The 27,330-nt window shown below is 41.6% G+C and overlaps 1 protein-coding gene across 8 annotated transcripts in view; it reads right to left on the reverse strand.

Moving 5' to 3' along the window:
• Positions 1–27,330, reverse strand: part of LOC126418952 (uncharacterized) — a 90,021-nt gene that overhangs the window by 15,948 nt on the left and 46,743 nt on the right. For 7 of the 8 annotated variants that reach the window (XM_050085994.1, XM_050085990.1, XM_050085995.1 and 4 more), the window contains one exon: positions 15,937–16,005. The exons of the other annotated variant lie outside the window; for it this stretch is intronic. In XM_050085994.1, the coding sequence (XP_049941951.1) occupies positions 15,937–16,005 (69 nt within the window). The remainder of the gene's footprint in view (positions 1–15,936; positions 16,006–27,330) is intronic. 8 annotated transcript variants of the gene reach the window in all.

Consider the following 27,330-nt stretch of genomic DNA (forward strand, 5'->3'; position numbering starts at 1 on the left):
GCCAACATTTGTATGATTCATTGCAGATGCTATTTTTAACAGTTCACATTAAATACAGTAGCCCTGATCCCTATCAATACTGTTCCCCGCTCCACCCAATACCACAACATGATCCTCCTTTGTAAAACCCTTGGACAATGATCCTACATCCTCTGTCACTTGGCTAAGACATCCACTGGGCTTGAAAATACTTGTGACCTGGTACCTGTCACCTAATTTTTTTCTGCAGGATATGGCCCACACCTCTTCGATGGCTACTACCTAACAACAGAACTTCCCTCCTGCTTTCTATTTTTTTGAAACGATTGGTTTCCTAGTGAAAGATTGTTGAGTGCTGAATACACTTACATCCACTTGATCCTCTTCCTTAGTTGATTGAGGTAGCAAGGCAAATCTATTGTTTGTGCCAATGATGAAATTGTCAGACACTGTTCTCTTCCGTGGTCCCCGTTCCTTGATACCACTTCCCACGTCTTCACCCTTCTCCCGCCTTAACATCCACCAGTTCTTCCCTAGCACTATTCAATTCGGCCTTATGGGCTCTAATCTTTCCTATCCTTTGAACATACTCTGCAATACCAAGTAATACACCCTTTTGCTTCCCCAATTCCCATGCCACTACATTCCCTGTAATGTAACGATCTGTCACAACAGTTGCACAGAACCAAAGAACTAACTTTCCTACATCAGCTCAAACACTTGTCACTCACAGTTGTTTACAATATTTTTCAAAAATTATCTACGCAATAACAGTAATATTATAATAACTACAGATCACAAGAGTCACTAAAGTTATGTGGAACACTAATATACGTGTATACTATTAATATAGAAACGTAACGCACTTAAACTAACATTAAAAATCAAAACTTGCATACCTGAAAAATTAGGCAAAGATCGTGTATGTGCAATACGTACATTGCACATTTTGAAAGGAAGTAAAAGATAAAACTTAAAACCTCTAATTCCCTGAGTAGATACGGTGCTACTAAATACATGTGTAATGAAAACAACCTAAATTCTTCACTTAATACTTAAACAAATGTCTTAAGGTTGTACATAAACCTATGTCTGAAGTACATGGAAACCAGCTCTCACGTTATGTTTTTGTTTTTTCAAGAACTACTTTGAAATGAGTGAAACCTTCAATAGATAATATGAAACAGACTCTAATTAACTTCCTTACAGTGCAATATTAACTTAATTGATGGTTATCATAGAATTAATTGCTTATCTTCACGAGCTCAATATTCAAGTGTGGCGGCCTGTGCCTTCAAGAGGTGCACTTGTATTATTTGACTTCCTGCTACTATAGACAGATGATGGGTGGGCCCTTGTGACACCCTGAGTTCGACAGTTTGGCTGGTATGCACTTGTTACCTTTTAACTACTAAAATACCTAAATTTCTCCTTACTTTTGTTGTTCATTACAATTTGTATTTTGCATTATGATACCTGCAATGGGGTGATTATGAGCCAACTCTATTTTCTGTGTGTACCCTATGATGAGACCTTATAGGCTCAAAAGCAAATGAACATGAATGGACCATCAAACAAAACTGTGTAATACAACTCTATGAAGAAACTGACAATGCTGCAGGAATAAATTGAACAACTGCTGCAAAACACCAATATGGGTGTCCTGATCACCATGGAATCCATGAAATGTCTATAATCATTTTACACATGTTGCTGTTGTGGCCAGTCAAGAGACTGGTTGGATGCAGCTCTCCATGCTACTCTATCCTGTGCAAGCATCTTCATCTCTGAATAAGTACTGCAACTTACATCATTCCAAATTTGCTTAATGTATCCATCTCTTGGTCTCCCCCTACAATTTTTACCCTCCATGCTTCCCTACAGTACTAAATTGGTAATCCCTTGATGCCTCAAAACATGCCCTACCAACGGATCCCTTCTTCTAGTCAAGTTGTGCCACAAATTCCTCATCTCCCCAATTCTAATCAGTACCTCCTCAATAGTTACTTGATATACCCATCTAATCTTCAGCATTATTCTGTAGCACCACATTTCAAAAGCTTCTACTCTCTTCTTGTCTACACTCTTTATTGTCCATGTTTCACTTCCACACATGACTACACTCCATAAAAGTACTTTCCTTGCCATAGCCAGTCTACATTTTATAATCTCTCTACTTCGACCATCAACAGTTACTTTGCTCCGCGAAATGCAAAATTATTCACTACTTTAAGAAAACCCATTCACTACTTTAAGCATCTCATTTCCTGATTGGATTCCCTTAGCATAACCTAATTTAATTCGACTACAATCCATCATCCTAGTTTTGCTTTTGTTGATGTTCATCTAATATCCCCCTTTCAAGACACTATCCATTCCATTCAGCTGCTCTTCCAGGTCCTTTGCTGTCTCCGACAGAATTACAGTGTCATGGGCAAACCTCAAAGTTTTTGTTTCTTCTCCATGGATTTTAATTCCTGCTCCACATTTTTCTTTTGTTTCCTTTGCTGCTTGCTCAAAATACAGACTGAACACCAGGGATCGGCTACAGCCCAGTCTCACTCCCTTCTCAATCACTGTTTCCCTTTTCAGCCCCTCGACTCTTGCAATTGCCATGTGGTTTCTGTACAAATTGTAAATAGCCTTTCGCTCTCTGTATTTTATGCCTGCCACCTTCAAAATTTGAAGAAAGTATTCCAGTCAACATTGTCAAAAGCTTTTTCTAAGTCTACAAATGCTAGAAATGTAGGTTTGTCTTTCATTAACGTATCTTCTAAGATAAATCGTAGGGTCAACATCGCCTTGCGTGTTCAAACACTTCTATGGAATTCAAACTGATTTTCCCCAACGGCAGCTTCTACCAGTTTTTCCATTCGTCTGTAAAGAATTCGTGTTAGTATTTTGCGACCATAACTTATTAAACTGATGTTTCAGTTATTTTCACACCTGTCAACACCTGCTTTCTTTGGGTTTGGAATTATATTCTTCTAGAAATCTGTGGCTATTTTGCCTTTCTCATACATCTTGCTCATCAGATGGAAAAGTTTTGTCATGGCTGGCTCTCCCAAGGCTATCAATAGTTCTAATGGAATTTTGTCAACTCCTGGGCCTTGTTTTGACTTACGTCTTTCAGTGTTCTGTCAAATTCTTCATGCAGTATCATACCTCCCATTTTATCTTCATCTAGCTCTCTTCCATTTCCACACTACTGCCCCCAGGTACATTGCTCTTGTATAGACCCTCTAAATACCCCTTCCACCTTTCCGTTTTCCGTTCTTTACTTAGGACTGGTTTTTCATCTGAGCACATGATATTCATTTAGATGGTTCTCTTTTCTCCAAAGGTCTCTTTAATTTTCCTGTAGACACTCAGCCCTTGTGAGGCAAACTGAGGAGCTACTTGACTGAGAAGTAGTGGCTCTGGTCTCCGAAAATGGCATATGGCCAGGAGAGTGGTGTACTGATCACATGCTCCTCAATGTCTGCATCCAGTGATGCCCGTGGGCTGAGGATGACACAACAGCCGGATGGTACTGTTGGGCCTTTATAGTCTGTTCAGGAGGAGTTTAGAGTTTTTTAGTATCTCTCTTACCCCAAGTGATATATGCTTCTACATCCTTACATTTGTCCTCCAGCCACTTTGCACTTCCTGTTGATCTCAATTTTGAGACGTTTGTATTCCTTTTCGTCTGCTTTATTTACTGCATTTTTATATTTTCTTCTTTCATCATTTAAATTCAATCACTCTTCAGTTACCCAAGGATTTCAACTAACCCTCATCTTTTTACATATTTGATCCTCTGCAGCCTTCACTATTTAATCTCTCAAAGATACCAATTTTCTTCTACTGTATTTCTTTCCCGTTCTTGTCAACTGTTCCCTAATGCTCTCCCTGAAACTCTTTACAGCCTCTGGTTCCTTTGGTTTTATCCTGGTCCCATCTCCTTGGATTCCTACCTTTTTGCAGTTTCTTCAGTTTTAATCTACAGTTCATAACCAATAAATTACAGAGTCCACATCTGCCCCTGAAAATGTCTCACAATTTAAAACCTGGTTCCTAAATCTCTGTCTTATCATTATATAGTCTATCTGAAACCTTCCAATGTCTCCATGTCTCTTCCACATGTACAACCTTCTTTCGCGATTCTTAAACCAAGAGTTAGCTATGATTAAGTTATGCTCTGTGCAAAATTCTACCACGCAGCTTCCTCTTTCATTCCTTACCCCCAATCCATGTTCACTTACTACTTTTCCTTCTCTTCCTTTCCCAACAGTCGAGTTCCAGTCCCCCATGACTATTACATTTTCATCTCCCTTAACTATCTGAATAATTTCTTTTATCACATCATACATTTCATCAATCTCTTCTTCACCTGCGGAGCTAGTTGGCATATAAACTTTTACCACTGTTGTAGGTGTGGGCTTCGTGTCTATCTTGGGTACAATAGTGCATTTATTATGCTGTTCATAGTAGCTTATCCATGTTCCTATTCCTACTCCTTCATTCCCATTATCTGATTGTTTTCACCTGACCAGAAGTCGTGTTCCTCCTGCCACCAAACTTCACTAATTCCCACTATATCAACTTTAACCTACCCATTTCCCTTTTTGAATTTCATAACCTACCTGCTCAATTAAAGGATCTAACATTCCCCACTCCGATCCATAGAATGCGTTTTGTTTCTGCTGATGATGATGTCCTCCTGAGTAGTCCCCGCCCGGAGATCACAAAGGGGGTACTATTTTACCTCCAGAATATTTTACTCATGGGGACACCAAAATCATTTAACCAACTGGATGATATGTGACCAGATTCATACATTCTATACACTAATGTGGATAATCATTTTGTTGCCACTTCCCTCAATAATTTAAGAAATTCTCAATAATTTAAGAAATTCTGGTGGAATGTTACTGATCCCTTCTGCCTTACTGAAACTGAAGTCTCCCAAAGCTCTTCTACACACTAAGTCTGATACTGGATCCCCTATCTCTTCCCTATTGACTCCTGTTTCTTCTTCTATCACATCATCAGACAACTCTTCTCTCTCATAGCGGCCTTTAATGTACTCTTTCCACCTATCTGCTCTCTCCTCTGCATTTAACAGCGGAATTCCCACTGCGCTTCTAGTGTTAACACCATTGCTTTTAATTTCACCAAAGGTTGTATAGACTTTTTGTTCTATATGCTATGTCAGTCTTTCAGACAGTCATTTCTTTAACAATTTCTTCACATTTTTCATGCAGCCATTTCACCTTAGCTTCCTTGCACTTCCTATTTATTTCATGCCAGAGTGACCTGTATTTCCCTGTTCCTGAATTTCCCTCAACATTTTTGTACTTCCTTCTTTCGTTGAAGCATTTCTTCTGTTACCCATGGTATCTTTACAGTTACCTTCTTTGAACCCATGTTTTTCTTTCCAGCCTCTGTGAGAGGCCACAGAGATTGTAAAATACCCCAGGAATTCCAATAGAAAGGTGGAAGGCTCGAAATTAAATGGCATTTAGATCTGGGTGCTAAAGAAGATGTGTACCAGTCTTCCACCATGGAGTGATAGCAACAGCACATGATGTCAATCAATAATGGCCAGTCGTGCTCAGGTATTCAAACCAAGTGACGTCATAACACTGCACAGAGGTACTGGTAAACAGAATTTTGTCACAGTCAGTAGTGGGCCATGGTACGAATCAAACATTCAAAGAAGCTATGATCCTACTTGAAAATGTCCTCTGCAGATGGAGAGGAAACATTGCAATGGAGATGAAACTTTGGGTTCAAATGTGAAATCCATTTGACCATGGCATCATAGCCCAGAATTGTGATGGGGGTTTCTGTTCCCCAAAAATGAACAATGTGCCAATTTCCTTTACCATTAGTGTAAAACACTGCTTCGACACTAAAAATTTACTTCTTTGGCTTGTAATTGTCACTGTCCATCCTGGCCAACATCTCGACGCAACAGTCCAATCGTTCAGCATGATCTTGTAGGGTTAAAGCCTGAGCCAACTGGGATCTCGGCATGTCTGTGAGTAAGCATTTACGCAGGAATCTCCTAACAGTTATTTGTGAGATGTCCAGCTCACTACTTACTCAACGTGTGCATTTCTTGAATGCTATCAACATTTTTATCAACTTTTTGCCCCAACACAGAAGGCTGACCAGAACGTTCACCTTTGCAACTGCGGCCCTTGTCTTCGAACTGTTTGTACCACGCATACATGGTGACTATGCTGGGTGGTTCCTGGAGAAAGTGAGTGTTAAATGCTTGTTGAACAGCAGTTACTGGCTCCCTTTCTGCTACCTGAAGGACACACCAGCTCTTTTGTTGTGGCGTAGCTGTCATTTTCTATACTAGCACTCTGTGGCAGCAGCAGCTTCCAAGAAAGGTATAATGCCAATACCTGTTAATAGAGTATCTCTGGAGGTTTTTCTAAACTATTAACTATTTTTAACTCTCTCTATTAACAGGCTGAGATTTGAAGCAAAGTTGTACCATTTTATTTGTATGAGTCTTAAAAACTGTAAAGTACTTCATCACTCACCATGTATTTGCCCTTTCTGTGGCACACTTAGTTTCAAGGTCTATATGAAGAATAAGCCTTTAACAAATATGGCTTAACATTTTTTATGTTACATGAAAGTGGATATATTTCGAAATGTGAAATTTATTTTGGTAGACAGGCATATGCCGATAACAGCATTCTGCATGCAGACAAAGTTCCTAAGATAAAGACCATACTCTGTAGATGGATCATTTTTACACTACCCCAATCTACTCAATCATTTCTGGGAAGAAGAAATGAAGGCAGTAGGTATAGTAGTGAAAAATAGGAAAGGGGTAGACAGAGCTGGTTGCCTAGAAGCTAAAAAAAATGAAATTTTGTTTTGGAGGTGTTGCTGTTTGTGAAAAGGAAAGACAGCAGGGCTGCATTAATGATTACAAAATCACTGCATCCAATGTCAATGTCAGAACAAAGTTGAGAATCAAAAAAGGTGTGAGGATCACACTGATCAGTTAATGGACTATGTAGATTATTGTAAATTTGCATGTTTTATATAAAATGTTTACATAAAGTTTATGTACGAAGTTGAGGCACACTAACAAACATCTTGTTGAATTCCTTACTGAATTGCCAGAGCCTTTGGTGAACAAAGGAGGCCTGCTTGATTCAACTTCCACTGAAAACAGTTCACGTGTAACAGACTTTGCAGCAGACATTTAACTAAACTGAGTCCAGGTACAAAAAAGTAAAACAGCCTCGTTGTTGTTGTTGTGGTCTGAGACTGGTTTGATGCAGCTCTCCATGCTACTCTATCCTGTGCAAGCTGCTTCATCTCCCAGTACCTACTGCAGCTTACCTTCTGAATCAGCTTAGTGTATTCATCGCTTGGTCTCCCTCAATGATTTTTACCCTCCACGCTGCCCTCCAATACTAAATTGGTGATCCCTTGATGCCTCAGAACATGTCCTACCAACCGATCCCTTCTTCTGGTCAAGTTGTGCCACAAACTCCTCTTCTCCCCAATTCTATTTTTTGTGGCGGTGTTCGTAGCGACAAACAGTTCGCTGTAGAAATGGCTTACGAAGTCACCGCCACACTTTTAATAGCGGGCCGACTGGTCCGCTGGAACAGTGAACAGAAAGATGAAAACCCCAAACACTCTGATTAAATAAAAGTCGGTACTTATCTTTATTAACGAAGATACAGAAACACAGTAGTGAACTCCATGTCTACAGAGATCTGTCTAGTTCGAGTCGGAGCGGCTAGGTCAGCGTCGGCTGACGACAAACAAACTCTGCTGCGATGAACACGCAACTGAATAGCAAGTACACAATTCGGTGGCGAGTATACAACTGAGCGGCGAATACAGAACTGTCCTAGCGCTCGAGACTCCAGCGCTTAAGAAACCAGAAGCCAGCGGTGGCGCGCGCAGACTTGCGGCGATTTCCTGTCTCGCTGGCGCTGCTTATGCGGACGGCGTCCGGACGTTGATGCTGCCAACCTTTTGGCAGCGGGCTCGGGTGGCATTACTGGCTAGGATATAACACTCCTCCCCCCCAAATCGCCGCACCGTCGTTGAATAATGACGTGGCGAGCGTCGACGGCGGGGGAGGGGTCTGGCCGCAGGCGTAGCAGAAGAGACCGGGGCAGAGACTGTTGTCGGTGGCAGTCCCCGGTCCGCACCCCAGCATTGGCTGCGCGGGGCCTCGGGAATCACCGACTGAAAACCGAGGTCAGGGTGCACGCCTGTGACCACATGCGCAGCTTCTGGTACTGGACGCGACGGGGCGTCGGGACCCACGAAGAGAGGCAGCGTCTCCTGACGCTGCGTTGACGGCTGCTGAGTGGGCGCCAGACAAGGCGCTGCGGTGTCAGACTCCTTGGGGGTGCCCAAGGAAAACGGCTGCAGGACAGGCTGCAGAGCCACCGCGTGGGAAGGCGGCCCAGCTGAGGGGTCGACGTCCATCAGCTCCGAAGGTGGTGGCGACTGAAGAGGGACCGCAGGCGCCGGAGCGACCACCTGGGGTGCTCCCGGATGAAGCTGCGCGGGAGGCATCAACGGGACGGGCTGTCAGCGTGGTAGTGGCGACGGCTGCTGCTGCTGCCCTGGGGGCGGCAGCGAAGTCGGAAGGCGCGGCTGGAACCCGCCGCGGACCAAATCTGTGGACAAAGAACGAGCGGCAGAATCCGGGCGGCCAGTGCGGCGCAACTGGTTCTGATGCCTCCTGTGCACCCCAGTAGCACCTTGAACAGTATAAAAACCGCGACCCTGGACACTTATCACGGTACCACGTTCCCAACGACGACGACCGTGATAAACTCTGAAAAAAACGGCGTCGTTGCGCTGAAAACGCGTGCGATGCTCAGAAGCGGCAGGTCGATCCGGGGGGTGCAACAACCGTAGTAGGGTGCGATGACGACGGCCGTGGAGAAGCTCCGCAGGCGAAGGGCCGTCGCGTGGCGTGGTCTGGTACGACGACAGGAACGTGATGAGGGCCTGCTGACGAGAGTGCGTAGCACGAAGGCGGTCCATATGATCCTTGAATGTGTGTACAAAACGTTCCGCTGCACCATTCGATTGAGGGTGGAACGGCGGAGTAAGAACATGGCGAATGCCATTGGCACAACAAAAACTTTCAAATTCAGCAGAGGTAAATTGTGGACCATTGTCAGACACTAAAACTTCTGGAAGACCCTCAATACAAAAAATTGAAGTCAACGCCTGTACAGTTTGTGCAGAGCAGACGTTGTAGACTGCATGGGCACAACAAACGGAAAATTGCTAAATGCATCTATCACGATGAGCCAACGAGAATTCCAATATGGACCAGCGAAATCAATATGTACCTGCTGCCAGGGACCGGCAGGGCGTGCCCACTCAAAATAGCGTTGAGGCGGAGCAGATTGGTGTTCGGCACACGTCGAACAATCTGTAGACATCTGCGTAATCTGCTTATCAATGCCGATCCATGTACAATGACGGCGGGCAAGCTGCTTGGTGCGGACCACTCCCCAATGACCTTGATGCAACAAGTCGAGGACCTTGGATTGGAGCACTTGCGGAACCACTACACAAAGCTGGTCATTCTCGGTGCGTAACAGCAAAACTCCGTGCGAAACAGACAACAGATGACGTTGCGGATAATAGCGACGAACCACAGGATCCGATATGTCCTTTGCCTTGGACGGCCAACCACGTTGAACAAAACGTAATAGTAAACTCAGATGAGGATCGGTAGCTGTTTCACGTGCTACCTGACGATAACCAATCGGAAAATCCCGGAGGGATTGATGCTCATCGGCATCAATCTGATGGCAAGAGTCGTCAGAGGAATCGAAGACATCATCCGGAGCAATTGGCAATCTAGAAAGCGCGTCAGCGTTTGCATGCTGAGCTGTAGGGCGATACAGTATCTCATACTTGTATTGTGATAACAAAAGAGCCCAACGTTGTAGTCTCTGAGCTGTCCGCTGAGGAACTGGTTTAGACGGATGAAACAGTGACGTCAGGGGCTTGTGATCTGTTACTAAATAGAATGGTCTACCATAGAGGTAGCGATGGAATTTTGTGACACCGAACACAATAGCCAACGCTTCCTTGTCCAATTGACTATAATTACACTGAGCTTTGTTTAGCAATTTAGATGCGAACGCAATAGGACGTTCGGTGTTACCGACTCGGTGAGACAACACAGCACCGAGGCCGAAAGAAGAGGCATCACAAGCTAACACCAGAGGCTTGTTAGGGTCGTAATGGACCAGACAACGATCATTCAATAAAGCCTTTTTAAGCTGCTGAAAGGCTGATTGGCAATCAGCTGACCACACAAACGGAACATTCTTACGGCGGAGACGATGCAACGGTGCAGCAATCTGTGATGCATTAGGTATAAACCTAATATAATATGTCAATGTGCCAAGAACTGCTTGCAATTCCTGCAGATTGCGAGGGGCGGGCAAATCACGAATAGCTGCTAAATGTGACTGGGAGGGATGAATGCCTTGAGCATTAATAACATGTCCCAGATACTCCAACTCCGTAAGGAAAAATGAACATTTATCGATGTTGCAACGTAGGCTTGCCTGAGACAACACTGTAAACAAACACTCCAAATTACGGAAATGTTCAGCAGGCGTCCGACCGGACACAACAATATCGTCTAAATAGTTGCAACACGATGGCACATTAGCCAGAAGTTGTGACAAAAAACGCTGAAAAACAGCTGGAGCTGACGCACAACCAAAAGGCAAACGCAGAAAATGGAACAACCCCAACGACGTGTTTATGACAAAATACTGTTGTGATTGCTCGTCGAGGGGCAATTGCAAATATGCTTCACGGAGATCAATTTTGGAAAAGAAACGAGCTTCCCCTAACTTATCCATCAGCTCGTCCGGTCTAGGCAAAGGAAAAGAATCAATGACAGTCTGAGGATTAACTGTCGACTTAAAATCAGCACACAAACGTAACTTGCCAGACGGTTTCTTTATAATAACTAAGGGAGAAGCCCACTGGCTCGCTGAAACGGGTTGAATAACACCGTTGTTTTGCCAACGATGAAGTTCATCTGCTACAGGTGCCCGGAGGGCATGAGGCACTGGACGAGCACGAAAAAATCGAGGCTGAGCATTATCTTTTAACGTAATATGAGCGGCAAAGTTCGCAGCACAACCTAGTTCGTCTTTAAATATGTCACTGTATTGTTTACACAAATCGGTTATGCTGTCTTGAGGAACAACAACAGAATTAATTTGCAACACATTGTCTTGGATAGACAGGCCAAACAAGTCAAAACAGTCTAATCCGAAAATGTTTACACTGTCTGTAGCGCGGAGCACTGTGAATGAAACTGTTTTTGTATTGCCACGGAATGTGGCTGGCACGCTACATACACCTAACACAGGAATGTGTTCTCCACTATAAGTAGCCAAAGAATGTTTTGCCGCTGAAAGTTTAGGGCGGCCGATAGCCGCATACGTAGCACTATTTATGAGAGTCACAGACGCACCAGTGTCTAATTGAAAATTGAAGGTCTTATCCTGGATGCGTAGCTTCACAAATAGTTTATTACACTGTCTCTGGATCGGTGCAGTGGAGGCGGAAGACACAAAATCAGCGCGTTTAGCGCGTGTTCGCTGCTTACGACAACTCGTGGGTTGGGCGGGTGGAACAACAACTCCCGCTTCACTTGCAGTCTGTACATTACTTTTTACAGCGTTTGAATTACGCCTGGGTCGCATAGCAGAGGGCTGGGTGGGTGGCTTATTGCGAACAAGTTTATTACCCACACGAACCGTGGAAGAGTCTTTAAACGTGACATTCTGGGCGGGCTGGCTTTGAAGAACATGAATATCTATGGGCTGGGCAGCACTAGAATTGTTCTTGCGTTTACGCAAACAAACAGTCTGGATGTGTCCTTTCCTTTGACAAAAGTGACAAACCGCGTTTCTCAACGGGCAACGTTCACAAGGATGAGCAAGAACACACTTAGGGCAAGACTTAACTCTATCATGTTGCACACGCGGCTGACGAATGTGTTTAACATGACGCGGCCGGCTAGTGTTTACAGTCTGACTCTGCCGGTGGGGCCGCGGGCGTGACATAACTTGCTTAGCACAGGCAATTTGAGAAATACATGGCTGATCTAACTCACACTCAGCATAGTCAAAAGTATCTTGGGCTTCAATGATGTTCATCACAGTCTCTAATGACGGGTCAGGCAACTTTAAGATAGCAGCACGAATACGAGAATCTGCAATGTTTTGAGTAATAGCGTCTCGTAACATGACATCACTGTAGGAAGCTCCACACACACAATTAAATCGGCACTGACGGGTGAGGCCCCGTAAATCTGTTAACCACTGTTTATTAGATTGATGTGGCAGTTTCTTTAATCTGAAGAACTTGAATCTGGCTGCTGCCACATGAACTCGCGACTCGAAATACTCAGCAAGCTTGTTAACAACAACGTCATAGTCTAAAGCTTCTGGCTTGGATTCCGGGAACAACTTACAAAGTAGTCGATAGACTTCCACGCCTGCAGTGGAAATTAAATAAAGCTGCCGCTCAGTGCCCGTGATTTTGTAGACCGTCATGTGCGCCTGCAACTGCGCGAAATATTCTCGCCATTCTTCTCTTGATGCATCAAAAGCACGGAAAGGTGGTGCTGCCTGTGCGTGTTCCTTTTGTGTTGGAGGATTAGCCGCTTGTTTGGCGATTGCTTCCACCAGACATTGTATTTGCCGACTCTGTAACAAGATCAACTGTTGTAATTCGGCAGACATAGTGAACACAAATTAAACCAGCCCCCAAAATTTTATCGCTACAATTAGTATAACCAGAAACAAGTTGAACCAGCCCTGCACACGAGTTCGGAAGCCCTCGACGCCAGTTTTGTGGCGGCGTTCGTAGCGACAAACAATTCGCTGTAGAAACGGCTTACGAAGTCACCGCCACACTTTTAATAGCGGGCCGACCGGTCCGCTGGAACAGTGAACAGAAAGATGAAAACCCAAACACTCTGATTAAATAAAAGTCGGTACTTATCTTTATTAACGAAGATACAGAAACACAGTAGTGAACTCCGTGTCTACAGAGATCTGTCTAGTTCGAGTCGGAGCGGCTAGGTCAGCGTCGGCTGACGACAAACAAACTCTGCTGCGATGAACACACAACTGACTAGCAAGTACACAATTCGGTGGCGAGTATACAACTGAGCGGCGAATACAGAACTGTCCTAGCGCTCGCGACTCCAGCGCTTAAGAAACCAGAAGCCAGCGGTGGCGCGCGCAGACTTGCGGCGATTTCCTGTCTCGCTGGCGCTGCTTATGCGGACGGCGTCCGGACGTTGATGCTGCCAACCTTTTGGCAGCGGGCTCGGGTGGCATTACTGGCTAGGATATAACACTATTCAATACCTTCTCATTAGTTATGTGATCTACCCATCTAATCTTTAGCATTCTTCTGTAGCACCACATTTCGAAAGCTTCTATTCTCTTCTTGTCCAAACTATTTATCGTCCATGTTTCACTTCCATACATGGCTATACTCCATACAAATACTTTCAGAAACAACTTCCTGACACTTAAGTCTATACTCGATGTTACCAAATTTTTCTTCTTCAGAAACACTTTTCTTGCTATTGCCAGTCTACATTTTATATCCACTCTACTTCGACCATCATCAGTTATTTTGCTCCCCAAATAGCAAAACTCCTTTACTACTTTAAGTGTCTCATTTCCTAATCTAATTCCCTCACCCTCACCCGCCTTAATTCGACTACATTCCATTATCCTCATTCTGCTTTTGTTGATGTTCATCTTATTCCCTCCTTTCAAGACACTGTCCATTCTGTTCAACTGCTCTTCCAAGTCCTTTGCTGTCTCTGGCAGAATTACAATGTCATCGGCGAACCTCAAAATTTTTATTTCTTCACCATGGATTTTAATACCTATTCCGAACTTTTCTTTTGTTTCCTTTACTGCTTGCTCACTATAAAGATTTAATAGCATCGGGGAGAGGCTACAACCCTGTCTCACTCCCCTCCCAACTACTGCTTCTCATCCATGCCCCTCAACTCTTGTAACTGTCATCTGCTTTCTGTACAAATTGTAAATAGCCTTTCACTCCCTGTATTTTACCGCTGCCACCTTCAGAATTTGAAAAAGAGTATTCCAGTGAATATTGTCAAAAGCTAAAACAGCCTCAGAGTAGATATAAAGTTTGTGCAGAACAAAGCAAGGCAAAATCTGGGAAAGTGATCAGAAAAGATAAACTATTACAGGGAAGAATGAGACGTAGAACTTTATTTTCCAGAATGCTTCAAAACTTTTCATTCTAAGACACAATACCTGACTAATTTTCAACAAACCATTTCCAAACAGTTCCTTTTCATAGAAAAAAGGCCCCTCTTTTACACTAAATAAACAAGCTTAAGTTCTGTGTAGTAGAACCTGCTACACAAAATTCAGGAAGTTAGAAAAACACAAAGTATCAACCAGTTGAACAACACACTAGCTTAGTGATTTATCCATCTTGAGCAATTGTAGTTGTATATATTGAAATAATCAGCAACCAGTTGCATAAATAAATTTAATTTCTTAACTTCAGAAAGTTGTAACTATCACACTGTGTGTGAGTGTCAACAGAAAGATTCGTATATAATATTGCTATGGCCATGGGGTTCACAGTACCTCTACAAAAATGGTATAAAGAAGCCAATGTGATGGTCACAACCTTCCAAAGAAGGTCACTTAGTTCCTAAAACAGCTTAAGAAATCAAATTTCTTTTATGCCATGATTGCTGATTATTTTGATTAACACACTAACAGCCCAGTCCTCAAATGTAAATTTTATTTCAGATTTCCAAGCTGGAGGACAGTGGCATCCAATTCATAGCAGAAACGCATTGTAGTCACCGATGTATCAGGATGACCAAATGTAGTGGGGAAAAGGTAGAAGGCACCATATTATTGTTTCCAACTACAGTGTCATGTTCCCCAGGGTCTGCGTCACCAGGTCCCACATTGCTGAGGACACCACTTCGCTGTCTGCGAAACAGCTTGGCACAGAATGGCTGCCTCAGCGACCTGTGCACACACTGCTGTGTGTCGACCTTGTGCGCCAGCGGAGTTGAGGTGTCATCAGGATGCTGGTAGTCGACTCAGCGGTCTGCATCCCAGCCGACTCAGCGCTGCTCGGTGTAAGCCAGAGGCGGCCAGCTGCATGCTTCTCGCCATTCTCGCCAGCACGCCTGAGATCGCGGCAAAAACAAGCACCCACAATCCAGCATACGAATCTGTGGCTTTCACCTCGGGATGCCTCCAACGTGTGTTGGAAGCCAGGACGACTGCCCGCGGTAGTGAGCCGTGGAGTGGCACCTGCTTGCTGGCTACAGACCCCGTATTGGCCTCAGAGGGTCAAACCAGTGACCCACCGCGAGCTGAAACGCTGGCGTCCCATCTGCTGCTGTGTGTAGCTGGTGGTGTGACACACCCCACAGACCAGGAGAGCTACCACACTAGAATGAATCTCATTAGAAACCCACACCTATTTATAGGCTGCTGTGCACCTCTGTTTTGCCATACGCGACGCTTCGCATCACATACTCATAACACGCTAGTTTGGCCAGTGGGCCCCTTCTGCCTGTGATTTGCGACATGCAAAACTGCTATGTATACTATTTCAGCAATTTTATGGCCCTGTAGCCTCTATTCTTCTTCGCAACTGTTGGTATGCGTAATTCACTGCAATCCGGCCCGCACCTGACTGTAACTTGTGCTCAGAATATTGCACAAAACTAACTTTTACTATCCTAAACTGTGGTGCCACTACAGCATTAAAAATACATGTGTTGTGCAGTAGTTCAGGTCTCAGTGAACCATGTTAAGAAGTTCATCCTTATTCTGAGTAAAATGCTACCATAGATACACAGAAATATATGCCAATACTTACAACAGTTTCTTCTTTAGTGTTGTTCTGTTCAGTTTCTTCTGATGGTCTCCCGCATATGTCAGCTGGTATCTGCATGTAAGAAACAAAGTGAGTCCACACAGGTATCTAAATGGCCAATTATAAGGTCTGTGATCAAATTATAATGGTCTGGTACTACAGTGTAAACAGAATTTCTATTCATTTTGAAAGTAATGGTAGGTAGTCATGTGACAACTCATTCTCCTCAACACTAAATTCCATCTCCAGCTCACATATTTAAAAAAAGTCTGTTACATTGGGTGACAAACACAGCAATGATTGTATAGCATCTTCAATTTCAGTTACATGAATAAAGTGTTGCCTACATACAGGAAATTTTCACAAAAATATATAACTGACATTACATACACTTATAAAAGAGATTAGATTAGATTAGATTAGATTAGTACTTGTTCCATAGAGCATGAATACAACACTTAGAATGATGTGGAACGTGTCAAGTTAATAAAAGGTGTCTATACAAGGTAATACATTACACAAAATATTACATGACACTTAATATTTTTAAATTTTTTTTATTGGGGATTGGGGATATTATCCACATACTATATCCAAAAATTCAGCTAATGAGTAGAAGGAGTTGCCATTAAAAATTTTTTTTAATTTCTTTTTAAATGCTATATGGTTATCTGTCAGACTTTTGATGCTATTAGGTAAATGACCAAAGACTTTCGTGGCAGCATAATTTACCCCCTTCTGAGCCAAAGTTAGATTTAACCTTGAGTAGTGAAGGTCATCCTTTCTCCTAGCATTGTAGCCATGTACACTGCTATTACTTTTGAATTCGTTCGGATTGTTAATAACAAATTTTATAAGTGAATATATATATTGTGAGTCTACAGTGAAGATTTCTAGCTCTTTAAATAAGTGTCTGCAGGATGATTACACCCTTTTGTGCAATGAATACTCTTTTACTCAATGACGAGTTACCCCAGAATACAATGCCATACGAAAGAACAGAATGAAAATAGGCGTGGTAAGCTAATTTACTGAGATGTATATCGCCGCAATGACCCTAATAGCATAAGTAGCTGAACTTAAACGTTTCAGAAGATCTTCAGTGTGTTTTTTCCAGTTCAACCTTTCATCAATGCATACAACTAAAAATTTTGAATATTAAACCTTAGCTGCCGATTTCTGATCGAAGTCTATATTTATTAATGGTGTTATTCCATTTACTGTGTGGAACTGTATGTACTGTGTTTTGTTAAAAGTTTAATGAGAGCCCATTTGCAGAGAACCACTTTATGGTTTTCTGAAAAACACTGTTTGCAATTTCACCAGTTAATTCTTGTCTGTTGGGTGTGATAGCTATACTTGTATCATTGGCAAAAAGTACCAGCTTTGCATCTTCGTGAATATAGAATGGTAAGTCATTAATATATATTAAGAACAGCAGAGGACACAAGACCGGACCCTGCGGCACCCCATTATTGACTGTTCCACAGTCTGAGATATCACCAGTTTTTTGCATATTATGTGAACTGCTTATTTCAAATTTCTGCCCTCTTCCAGTTAGGTATGATTTAAACCATTTGAGCGCTGTGCCATTCATACCACAGTACATGAGGTTATCTAGACGTATTCCATGATTTACACAATCAAAAGCCTTAGAGAGATCACAAAAAATCCCAACGGGTGGCTTCCAGTTACTCAAGGCATTTAATATTTCATCAGTGAAAGTATATACAGCATTTTCCGTTGAAAACCCTTTCTGGAAACCAAACTGACATTTTGTTAAAACTTTTTTTTACAAAGGTGTGAAGCTACTCTACCAGACATTACTTTTTCAAGAATTTTGGATAAGGCAGTCAGAAGAGAGATTGGGCAGTAGTTGTTGACAACAGACATATCCCCTTTTTTATGCAGTGGTTTAACAATGGCATACTTCAATCTATTTGGGAAAATAGCCTGCTTCAGAGAGCTATTACATATGTGGCTATGAATCCCACTTATCCCTTGGGAACAAGCTTTTCTTATCCTGCTGGAAATGCCATCAATTCCATGTGAGCTTTTAGTCTTGAGAGAGTTTATTATCTTCCTAATTTCAGAAGGAGAGGTGGGTGGAATTTCAATTGTATCAGATGGTGTGGGTAAGGCCTCTTCCATTAACTGCCTTGCTTCTTCTAACGAACATTTAGATCCTATTTTCTCAACAACATTTAAGAAATGATTACTCAAAATGTTTTCAACTTCCAGCTTGTTGTTTGTCAAGTTTCCATTCGCTTCGATGGTAATACCGTCATCCTGTACTCTCATTTGCCCCGTCTCCCTTGTAATAATATTCCAAATTGTTATGATTTTGTTATTAGAGGTATTAATCTCAGACATGATGCACATGCTTCTGGACTTTATAATAACCTTTCTTAATGTAAAACAGTAGTTTTTATAATATTTGGCTGTTTCTGGGTCATTACTCTTTCTTGTCGTTAGATACAGTTCCCATTTGTGGCTACAAGATATTTTTATTCCTGTAGTAAGCCAAGGTTTTTTGCATGGTTTCTTATAATTAGATTTAACTACTTTCTTGGGGAAACAGTTTTCAAATTCTCTTACAAGTGTATCATGAAATAAAGTTATATTTTAAATTAGCATTGGGTCCCTTGTACACCTCATCCCAGTCTAACTGCTGACAATTTCCACTGAAATTTCTAATTGTTGAGTCATTAACTGAACACACAGTTTTGGAGGGTATTTCTGAATTATTGAATGGAGCTATGTCATATACTGTAACTAGCTGAGCACCATGATCAGAAAGGCCATTCTCAACAGGATGAGAATTTATGTTTTTAAACTTATCTTCGTCTATAAAAGTCTTATCTATCAATGTGCTGCTGTCCTTTACTACCCGAGTAAGAAAATTAAAGACAGATGTCAAATTGAAAGAACCGAGCAAGACTTCCAGGGCATTCTTCCTATTGTACTCTTTCAGTGAACCAACATTGAAGTCCCCACAAATAATAATTTGTTTTCCCCTATCTGACAGATAGCACAACATGGCATCCAAGTTTTCCAGGAATAAATTAAAGTTTCCTGAAGGGGACCTATATACTGTTACAGTTATAACTGCCCTCCTCCAGTTTAAGTTGACAGCCACATGCTTCTATATGTTGCTCTAGGCAAAACTTTTTTGTATCTAAGCTTTTTACACAGTGATAACTTTTGACATATGGGCTGATAAAATAAAGTTTTCATTCTGCAGTGGTACAGAAATTGTAATGAAACTAACTGACATATTATAACTGTTAGATGACTCAAACTCAGACCATTACTTGGTGAAAGCAATTATCTTACCAACTGTGTATACCAATGAGGAAAAACTAAGTCATTGTCATTGTCACAAACTTGCAAGAACATTTGTAGTTGAGATATATTTCTTCAGGGTGTATACGTGGACAAGGAAAAAAATTCCCGGATTTCCTGGTTAAAAATACACTTTCTCCCGGGCGAAAACATACTTTTTTCCCTGTTAACTGACAGTATATTTTCTCTCGGAACTATATAACTTATCAGTCCTTTGAATGATTATGGTTTTATACATGGGCCTAGAAATTCCCTGCGCTTTAGAAAACTAAACACGGATAAAAAAACCTGTTTCGGAAAGATCTTTGATGTGTATCAACATGTACGCTGCGTATTTTCGAATTACGAAAGTATAAATTCGAATTCCACCAAACACCACATGTTAGTTTCCGAAGCATTGATATCGACATTGCGATGTGCTTTTGTAAGCCAGTCGTAGCTCATGTCACGTGATCTCGCCAGCCGATGACAGCGGGTATTCAGAGCTTAGGACACGTGATGTAGTCAGCCAATAGCAACATCACTGTTAAGTAGCACAAACACACAAACAGAAAAAGTTAATAGTTTAAATTAATATAAATAATGTTGCTACATGAAACGAAAAGCTTTCACATATAATATTGGTCTATAAGATTAATACACTGAAAGAGAAGCAACGCTTTCACATATAATGTTGGACTTTTATGCGCATATTACAATTTACGATATGTTACACAAATGTGCCACTAAAATTTTTAATAACAACATAAATGTCTGATCTTCTGGGCTTGAAATTCATCTAAACGGCTCGTCATTAAAGAGCTGATTCTTAAATTAGAGTCAAACACTCTGTGATTTAAGAAATTCATCGTTCATTCTCGCACATAGTTCAACTTGCGTAAAAGGAAATTTGCTTTGATGGTAACGCTTTTCAAACTACCATTCGGAATATTTTCCCATGACCTGTTAGAAATAGGTTTGCTTCTGCAGTTACCAGAGAGCACCAGATGACAGGCGTCACCGTGCTTGCACAGCTACGATGCCATACGAAGCCCATATGTTCGTACATGTAAAACATTGAAAGATCTTACATTATGTCATAAAAGAAACAAGACATCAGGGGATACTCCATCGGAATTTCATGACCCATACTAAAATGTGCACATTTAAAGTGCACATTCGTATATCCAGATTCCCAGTGAAGTAGGCCACGACCTGATATTAAGCTTATCAATGCGGTTTTCGGGATGTCAATTTTCTTGGAGTACCAATACTGTGTTATCTCATGTTTGGTTGTTTATTATGGCATAATGCCATACGTGCTAGAAGTTGAAAACGTGCACTTGAAATTCAGGGAACAGTGTGTGGAATTTAACACTTTGTTTCAAATATATTTTGTGCCTCAGCGGAAAAGATTAATAAAGGAAAATTTCTTTAGCAAACTGACAAAAATAACTTCATTGTTCTGCAAGGCAATTAATGCTTGACTGTCAGGAAGGCGGAAATAAAATAAAATCTGCAACTAACAACACATTTTAGCCTTCCATAATTATGTGAATGTATTTTAATTCACTTGATAGCTCCCGGCTACAGATATCTGTTTTGTTTTCATTTGACGTGACAGCAGTAAACAAAGATGAAACAGCAAAATCACTAAATGTAAACACAGGTCACATGGAGACTACCCACTTCCCCACTATAACTCAGACTGCTCTACGCATCATCAGCCCCGGGTATACGGTATTTCCGAACCGGGGTAACACCCCACCATTCCCTCGAGCACTTGAGATAGGACATCAAAATTTTAGAAATAAGAAAAAAAAAGAATTTTCAAAAATATATTCATTTTGTAGTGCACAGTTTTCTGAATAGTCTGATGCATAAAACATATGTGTTCGAGGAAATGTAAAACATGTTATTTGGTCGTAAGTGCGCAAAAGTGCAGTGCCTCGCCTCCTCACACAGCATTCTTCTATCGTATGTCACCGTATTTCACTATGTGGAAATGAAACGTGTATATTATCTAATGGAAGCCATCAAATCGTATTCAGGACAATGGAAATTAAATGTCCTCTGGTGCCTCTGCTGCTTACAGAAAGCCGGTTTGACATCTTGTCCCTATTTTTCATTAAAAAAAAAAAAAAAAAGAACTCTTCAGAAAATATGCACTCTTTATTCCCTATCAGCTAACAACTTGCTGCTTTGTGTGACATAAAATTAAATATAGGATACACAGACCCAGTAAAGACATGAGACAAACAAGACAATACACATTTATTCAATCCTTAGCTCCTAGAATTTTTTCTCTCTAATCCTGCTACAGCTCTACATGATGTACTTTCCTTTCTGCGAAAGTTTGTCAAATGTTTTTCTACATGAAAATTCGAAACGGCACTGCCTAATACTGAAAAAGCTGTTAATACAAGTAGGGCCCAAGGCTGGTGTGGTTTCCCGATCTGATTGTGTCTAATTTGTCACTGTCTGCTAGATAAAACAAACTAAGCCTTTCTAATACTGCAACAATTGTAACACACACTAAATAAACGAGATTGTTTTGGCGCAAACAGTCTCTCATGGTTCATGGTGTGGGTTCCTGTTGTCATGTCCTAGTTCATGAACCATGGGCAACGTATGAGTGGCCAAGTAAGTGGTCCTGATAGTCAGGATATCAGTTACTTTGGAATAAGGCTGGGCATCTCGGACATATTCTGAGTGGTGGTCACCTTTGTGCTCAGACGGCAAAGACTACCAAATCCACCAGTTAGTCCCTCAACCGTTAGGGTAAAATCCAATGGGACCTGGGGCAAGTAAGGCTAGCAACCTGCTTCCCTGGTACTTCAAATATGACGCTGGCAACAATCACAGCAAAATGCCTCGGACCTTTGGAGGTGATGGAGGCCCACCTCTAAATGACAAACCAGGGACTCCTAAGATACGACTTGGCAAATGAATGGTAACGAGATGGGTAGCTATTAATATCAATGGGGGCTACTTTGGGAAGAAGGTAGAATTAGCAGAGGCTGCAAGTAAGATGGGGTTGGACGTTTTAGCTGTTAGTGACATTCGGGTAAGGAGTGAGAAAGAAGAGGAAGTGGGAGAATACAAGGTTTACCTGTCAGGAGTCAAAGCAGGAATAGCAGAATGGGGTGTAGGGCTTTACATCAGGGAAGTAATGGAACCCAGCGTAGTTGCAATAAGGTACGTGAACGAACGACTGATGTGGATAGATTTGACAGTGTCTAGCAAGAAAATTAGGATTGTGTCAGTATATTCGCATTGTGGAGGGACAGATCAAGATAAGATGGATAGTTTTTATGACGCACTCAGTGACATAGTTTTTAGAGTAAAGGACAATGACAGTGTTCTGCTCATGGGTGATTTTAATGCCAGGATTGGAAATCGAACAGAAGGGTATGAAAAGGTTATGGGCAAATTTCGAGAGGATATGGAGACCAACAGGAACGGGAAAGAACTCTTAGATTTCTGTGCCAGTATGGGCTTCGTAATCACAAACTCCTTTTTTAAACATAAGAACATTCACTGGTATACTTGGGAAGGCAGAGGAGCCAAATCAGTCATTGACTGTATAATAACAGATCAGGAATTCAGGAAGGCTGTGAGGGACACACGTGTATTCAGGGGATTCTTTGATGACACTGATCACTATTTAATCTGCAGTGAAATTGGTATTGTGAGGCCGAAAGTGCAGCAGGTCAGGTCCATATGTAGAAGGATAAGAGTGGAGGAACTTCAGGATAAGGAAATCAGGCACAAGTACATAACAGTGATCTCAGAAAGGTACCAGTTAGTTGAATGTAGTCAATTACAGTCATTGGGAAAAGAATGGACAAGGTACAGGGACACAGTACTAGAAGTGGCTAAAGAATGTTTTGGAACAGTAGTGTGTAAAGGTAGGATGAAGCAAACAGCTTGGTGGAATGACACAGTCAAGGCAGCCTGTAAAAGGAAAAAGAAGGCTCATCAAAAATGGCTACATACTAGAACTCAGGGAGACAGAGATAGTTATGTTGAAGAAAGAAACAAAGCCAAACAGATAATTGCAGCATCCAAGAAGAAATCTTGGGAAGACATTGGAAACAGGTTGGAGACTTTGGGTCAAGCTGCTGGAAAACCATTCTGGAGTGTAATTAGCAGTCTTCGAAAGGGAGGTAAGAAGGATATGACAAGTATTTTGGACAGTCAGGAAAACTGCTGGTGAATCCTGTTGATGCCTTGGGCAGATGGAGGGAATATTTTGAAGAGTTGCTCAATGTCGGTGAAAATACGATCAGTAATGTTTCAGATTTCGATGTACAATGGGATAGGAATGATGGAAATAGGATCACATTTGAGGAAGTGAAGGAAATGGTCAATATATTGCAGTGCAATAAAGCGGCTGGGGTGGATGAAATTAAGTCAGAACTCATCAAATACAGTGGAATGTCAGGTCTTAAATGGCTACACAGAATAATTGAAATGGCGTGGGAGTCGGGACAGGTTCCATCAGACTGGACAAAAGCAGTAATCATACCAATCTTTAAAGATGGAAACAGAAAAGATTGTAACAACTACAGAGGTATCTCTTTAATCAGGTATTGTTGAAAGGAAAGTGTGAGTATTAGTTGAGAACAAATTGGATGAAAATCAGTGTGGGTTTAGGCCTCTTAGAGGTTGTCAGGACCAGATATTTAGCTTACGGCAAATAATGGAGAAATGTTACAAGTGGAACAGGGAATTGTATCTATGCTTTATAGATCTAGAAAAAGCATATGACCGGATTCCTAGGAGGAAGTTATTGTCTGTTCTACGAGATTATGGAGTAGGAGGCAAAGTTTTGCAAGCAATTAAAGGTCTTTACATAGATAGTCAGGCAGCAGTTAGAGTTGACGGTAAATTGAGTTCATGGTTCAGAGTAGTTTCAGGGGTAAGACAAGGCTGCAACCTGTCTCCACTGTTCTTCATATTATTTATGGAACATATGTTGAAAACAATAAACTGGCTGGGTGAGATTAAGATATGTGAACACAAAATAAGCAGTCTCGCATATGCAGATGACTTAGTGTGATGGGAGATTCGATTGAAAGTTTGCAAAGTAATATTTCAGAGCTAGATCAGAAATGTAAGGACTATGGTATGAAGATTAGCATCTCCAAAACAAAAGTAATGTCAGTGGGAAAGAGATATGAACGGATTGAGTGCCAAATAGGAGGAACAAAGTTAGAACAGGTAGATGGTTTCAAGTACTTAGGATACATATTCTCACAGGATGGCAACATAGTGAAAGAACTGGAAGCAAGGTGTAGCAAAGCTAGTGCAATGAGCGCTCAGCTACGATCTACTCTCTTCTGCAAGAAGGAAGTCAGTACCAAGACTAAGTTATCTTTGCATCGTTCAGTCTTTTGACCAACTTTGTTGTATGGGAGCGAAAGCTGGGTGGATTCAGGTTACCTTATCAATAAGGTTGAGGTTACGGTTATGAAAGTAGCTAGGATGGTTGCAGGTACTAGTAGATGGGAACAATGGCAGGAGGGTATCCACAATGAGGAAATCAAAGAAAAACTGGGAATAAACTCTATAGATGTAGCAGTTAGGGCGAACAGGCTTAGATGGTGGGGGCATGTTACATGCATGGGAGAAGCAAGGTTACCCAAGAGACTCATGGGTTCAGCAGTAGAGGGTAGGAGGAGTTGGGGTAGACCAAGGAGAAGGTACCTGGATTCGGTTAAGAATGATTTTGAAGTAATAGGCTTAACATCAGAAGAGGCATCAATGTTAGCAATGAATAGGGGATCATGGAGGAATTTTATAAGGGGGACTATGCTCCAGACTGAACGCTGAAATGCATAATCAGTCTTAAATGATGATGATGATGATGAGTCTCTCTTGTAACGACAGAATATAATGCACAAAGTACCAATATCAAATGCCTATTAGGCCTCCTGCAAGCAAAAAGCTTTATGTTAGGGAATAGTTTCACACTTCATTCATACGCTCCAGTTTCTCAAGCATGTGATCGAATAGTAGTAGTACGAAATTTTTATACGAACTTGGAATCGTCATATTGTTCCATAATTTGTGTAATGTCCCTGTTCCCCTCCTTCCTCGTTCTAACAAACAGTCTTGTTATCACAAACTCTGTAACTATGTTCCTGCCAATGTCAAAGCTTATACACAGGTTAACTTCACTAACTCCGCCAGAATCCTCGGTTTAGTTATCCCGCAATTATTCTCTGGTTAGGCATTGTTACATGTTCATACAACGCGTTTCCAACACTTCTTCCAGAATAGAACTTAACGCGGCTGCTATATGGAGACTGTATAACTGCCGCTTACTAGTATAGCGATCTGGCAAAAAATTTTCCGTCAAAATTTCATTTTCTTCAATACACAGAGACGGTAATACATAATCTTTCTTACCTGTTACTCGTTTATTTCCACTCCTGCAGTCTGAATCTATGGATTACGCTAATAATTATAACAATGCTCATCATTCGCAAACCCAATCAACCAGACAATCAGAAAGCGGTTGGCATTCAGCTGTTTGGTTTTACTCGGTCAGCTCGTATAGCCGCTTTTGTCTGTAGGAAAGTTTCTTTCTAAATGTGACGAGGGTTCCCCTGACAGAGACATCATGTACGGTATGCACGCATTCCGAAATCGATTTGTGATTCATTCAGAAATCAACTTAGAATGTGTTCAAAACTGTTAAATACCAACGGGGATGCATTTCAAAGTCATTTGAATAATCGATAGACTTACGTGCGCTGGGTGCTAGTCACTTTGTGAAACAAGGTTTATTCCCCTCAAGAACATGAATTTACCCCCCCCCCCCCCTCGCCCCTAGGTCTGGACCTGCTGCGCATGCATGAATCTCGTAACTTGGGCGTTACAGTAAAATTTTTCCCAGTAGCACCTAGCTGCTTGCTGCGACCCCTTACACAGCCAACAGCCACATTTCTGTACCCAGAAGTGGGAGAAGGTACTACTCAGCTGAGCATGTGCTTGATCCCACTCGTAACTGCTAAAACTAATCTAATGTAAACAGTTGTGACATCATGCTCTCGGAGGCAATTTGTTGTTACGAGGCATTGCGTAGTCTTTCTAAAGCCTTTGACACATTTTGCTGTTGGTAGACGCTAGTATGAGCACTGTGTTTTGTTGCTGTATATGGCGCAATTCCTTTGCAATTTAAGTTTTATTTCTGTCTTTTCTCTCGTTCATGTTTTATTGTGCTGCAGCATTATCTGCAGTAATGGGATACAGTAATATCCTTTGTTAGAGTATCGGTTCTTACAAGTAAAAATTACAAAAATTTAATTGAAAACAAAAACAATGAAAAATTCCTGGAATTCTACAAAATTCCAAAGCTTTTCCCGGTCTTCTCCTGTATGAAAAAATTCCCAGGTTTTTCCCGTTTCTCCTGGTTGTCCCGGGTCGTACACACCCTGTTGTTGCATTATGTACATTTGTTTAAGCATATGATTGCAATACTGGAGACATCAGCAATACACAATGTCACTGTCATAAAAATACAAAACTAATACACTAAGACTGCAACTAAGAAGAGAGATCAATATTTTAATATTACACTGAATTTTACTGTAAATGTATGGTTATATTTACTCAATGACAAATGAGAAACTCCATCTTGCTCAAATGATTAGTTTATCCATTATGAACTCTGAACACTGAATGGTAATATTGAAGGTCACACTTTATTTATCCATGTCAGTGAATGAATCCTTCACTCTGTAGCACAGTTTGAACTGTTTTGAAGCTTACTGGTTAAAATGTGAGCTGTACTCAGACTCAAAAGGAAGATTAGGGTTTACGTCCCGGCAACATTGAGGTCATTAGAGACAGAACACAAGCTCCGATTGTGTCAAGGATAGAGAAGGAAATCAGATGGGCCCTTTGAAAGGAACCATCCCAGATTTGCCTTCAGCAATTTAGGGAAATTTTGAACTGTCATCCTCCCAAATGCGAGTCCAGTGTGCTAATCACTGTGCCACCTCATTCAGTCCAAGACTCAAACCGCGAACCTTGTTTCCAGGATGAAGTTTGGAATGTGGG

The sequence above is a fragment of the Schistocerca serialis genome, chromosome 9 (genome assembly GCF_023864345.2).
Source record: "Schistocerca serialis cubense isolate TAMUIC-IGC-003099 chromosome 9, iqSchSeri2.2, whole genome shotgun sequence".
NCBI classification, from domain to species: Eukaryota; Metazoa; Arthropoda; class Insecta; order Orthoptera; family Acrididae; genus Schistocerca; species Schistocerca serialis.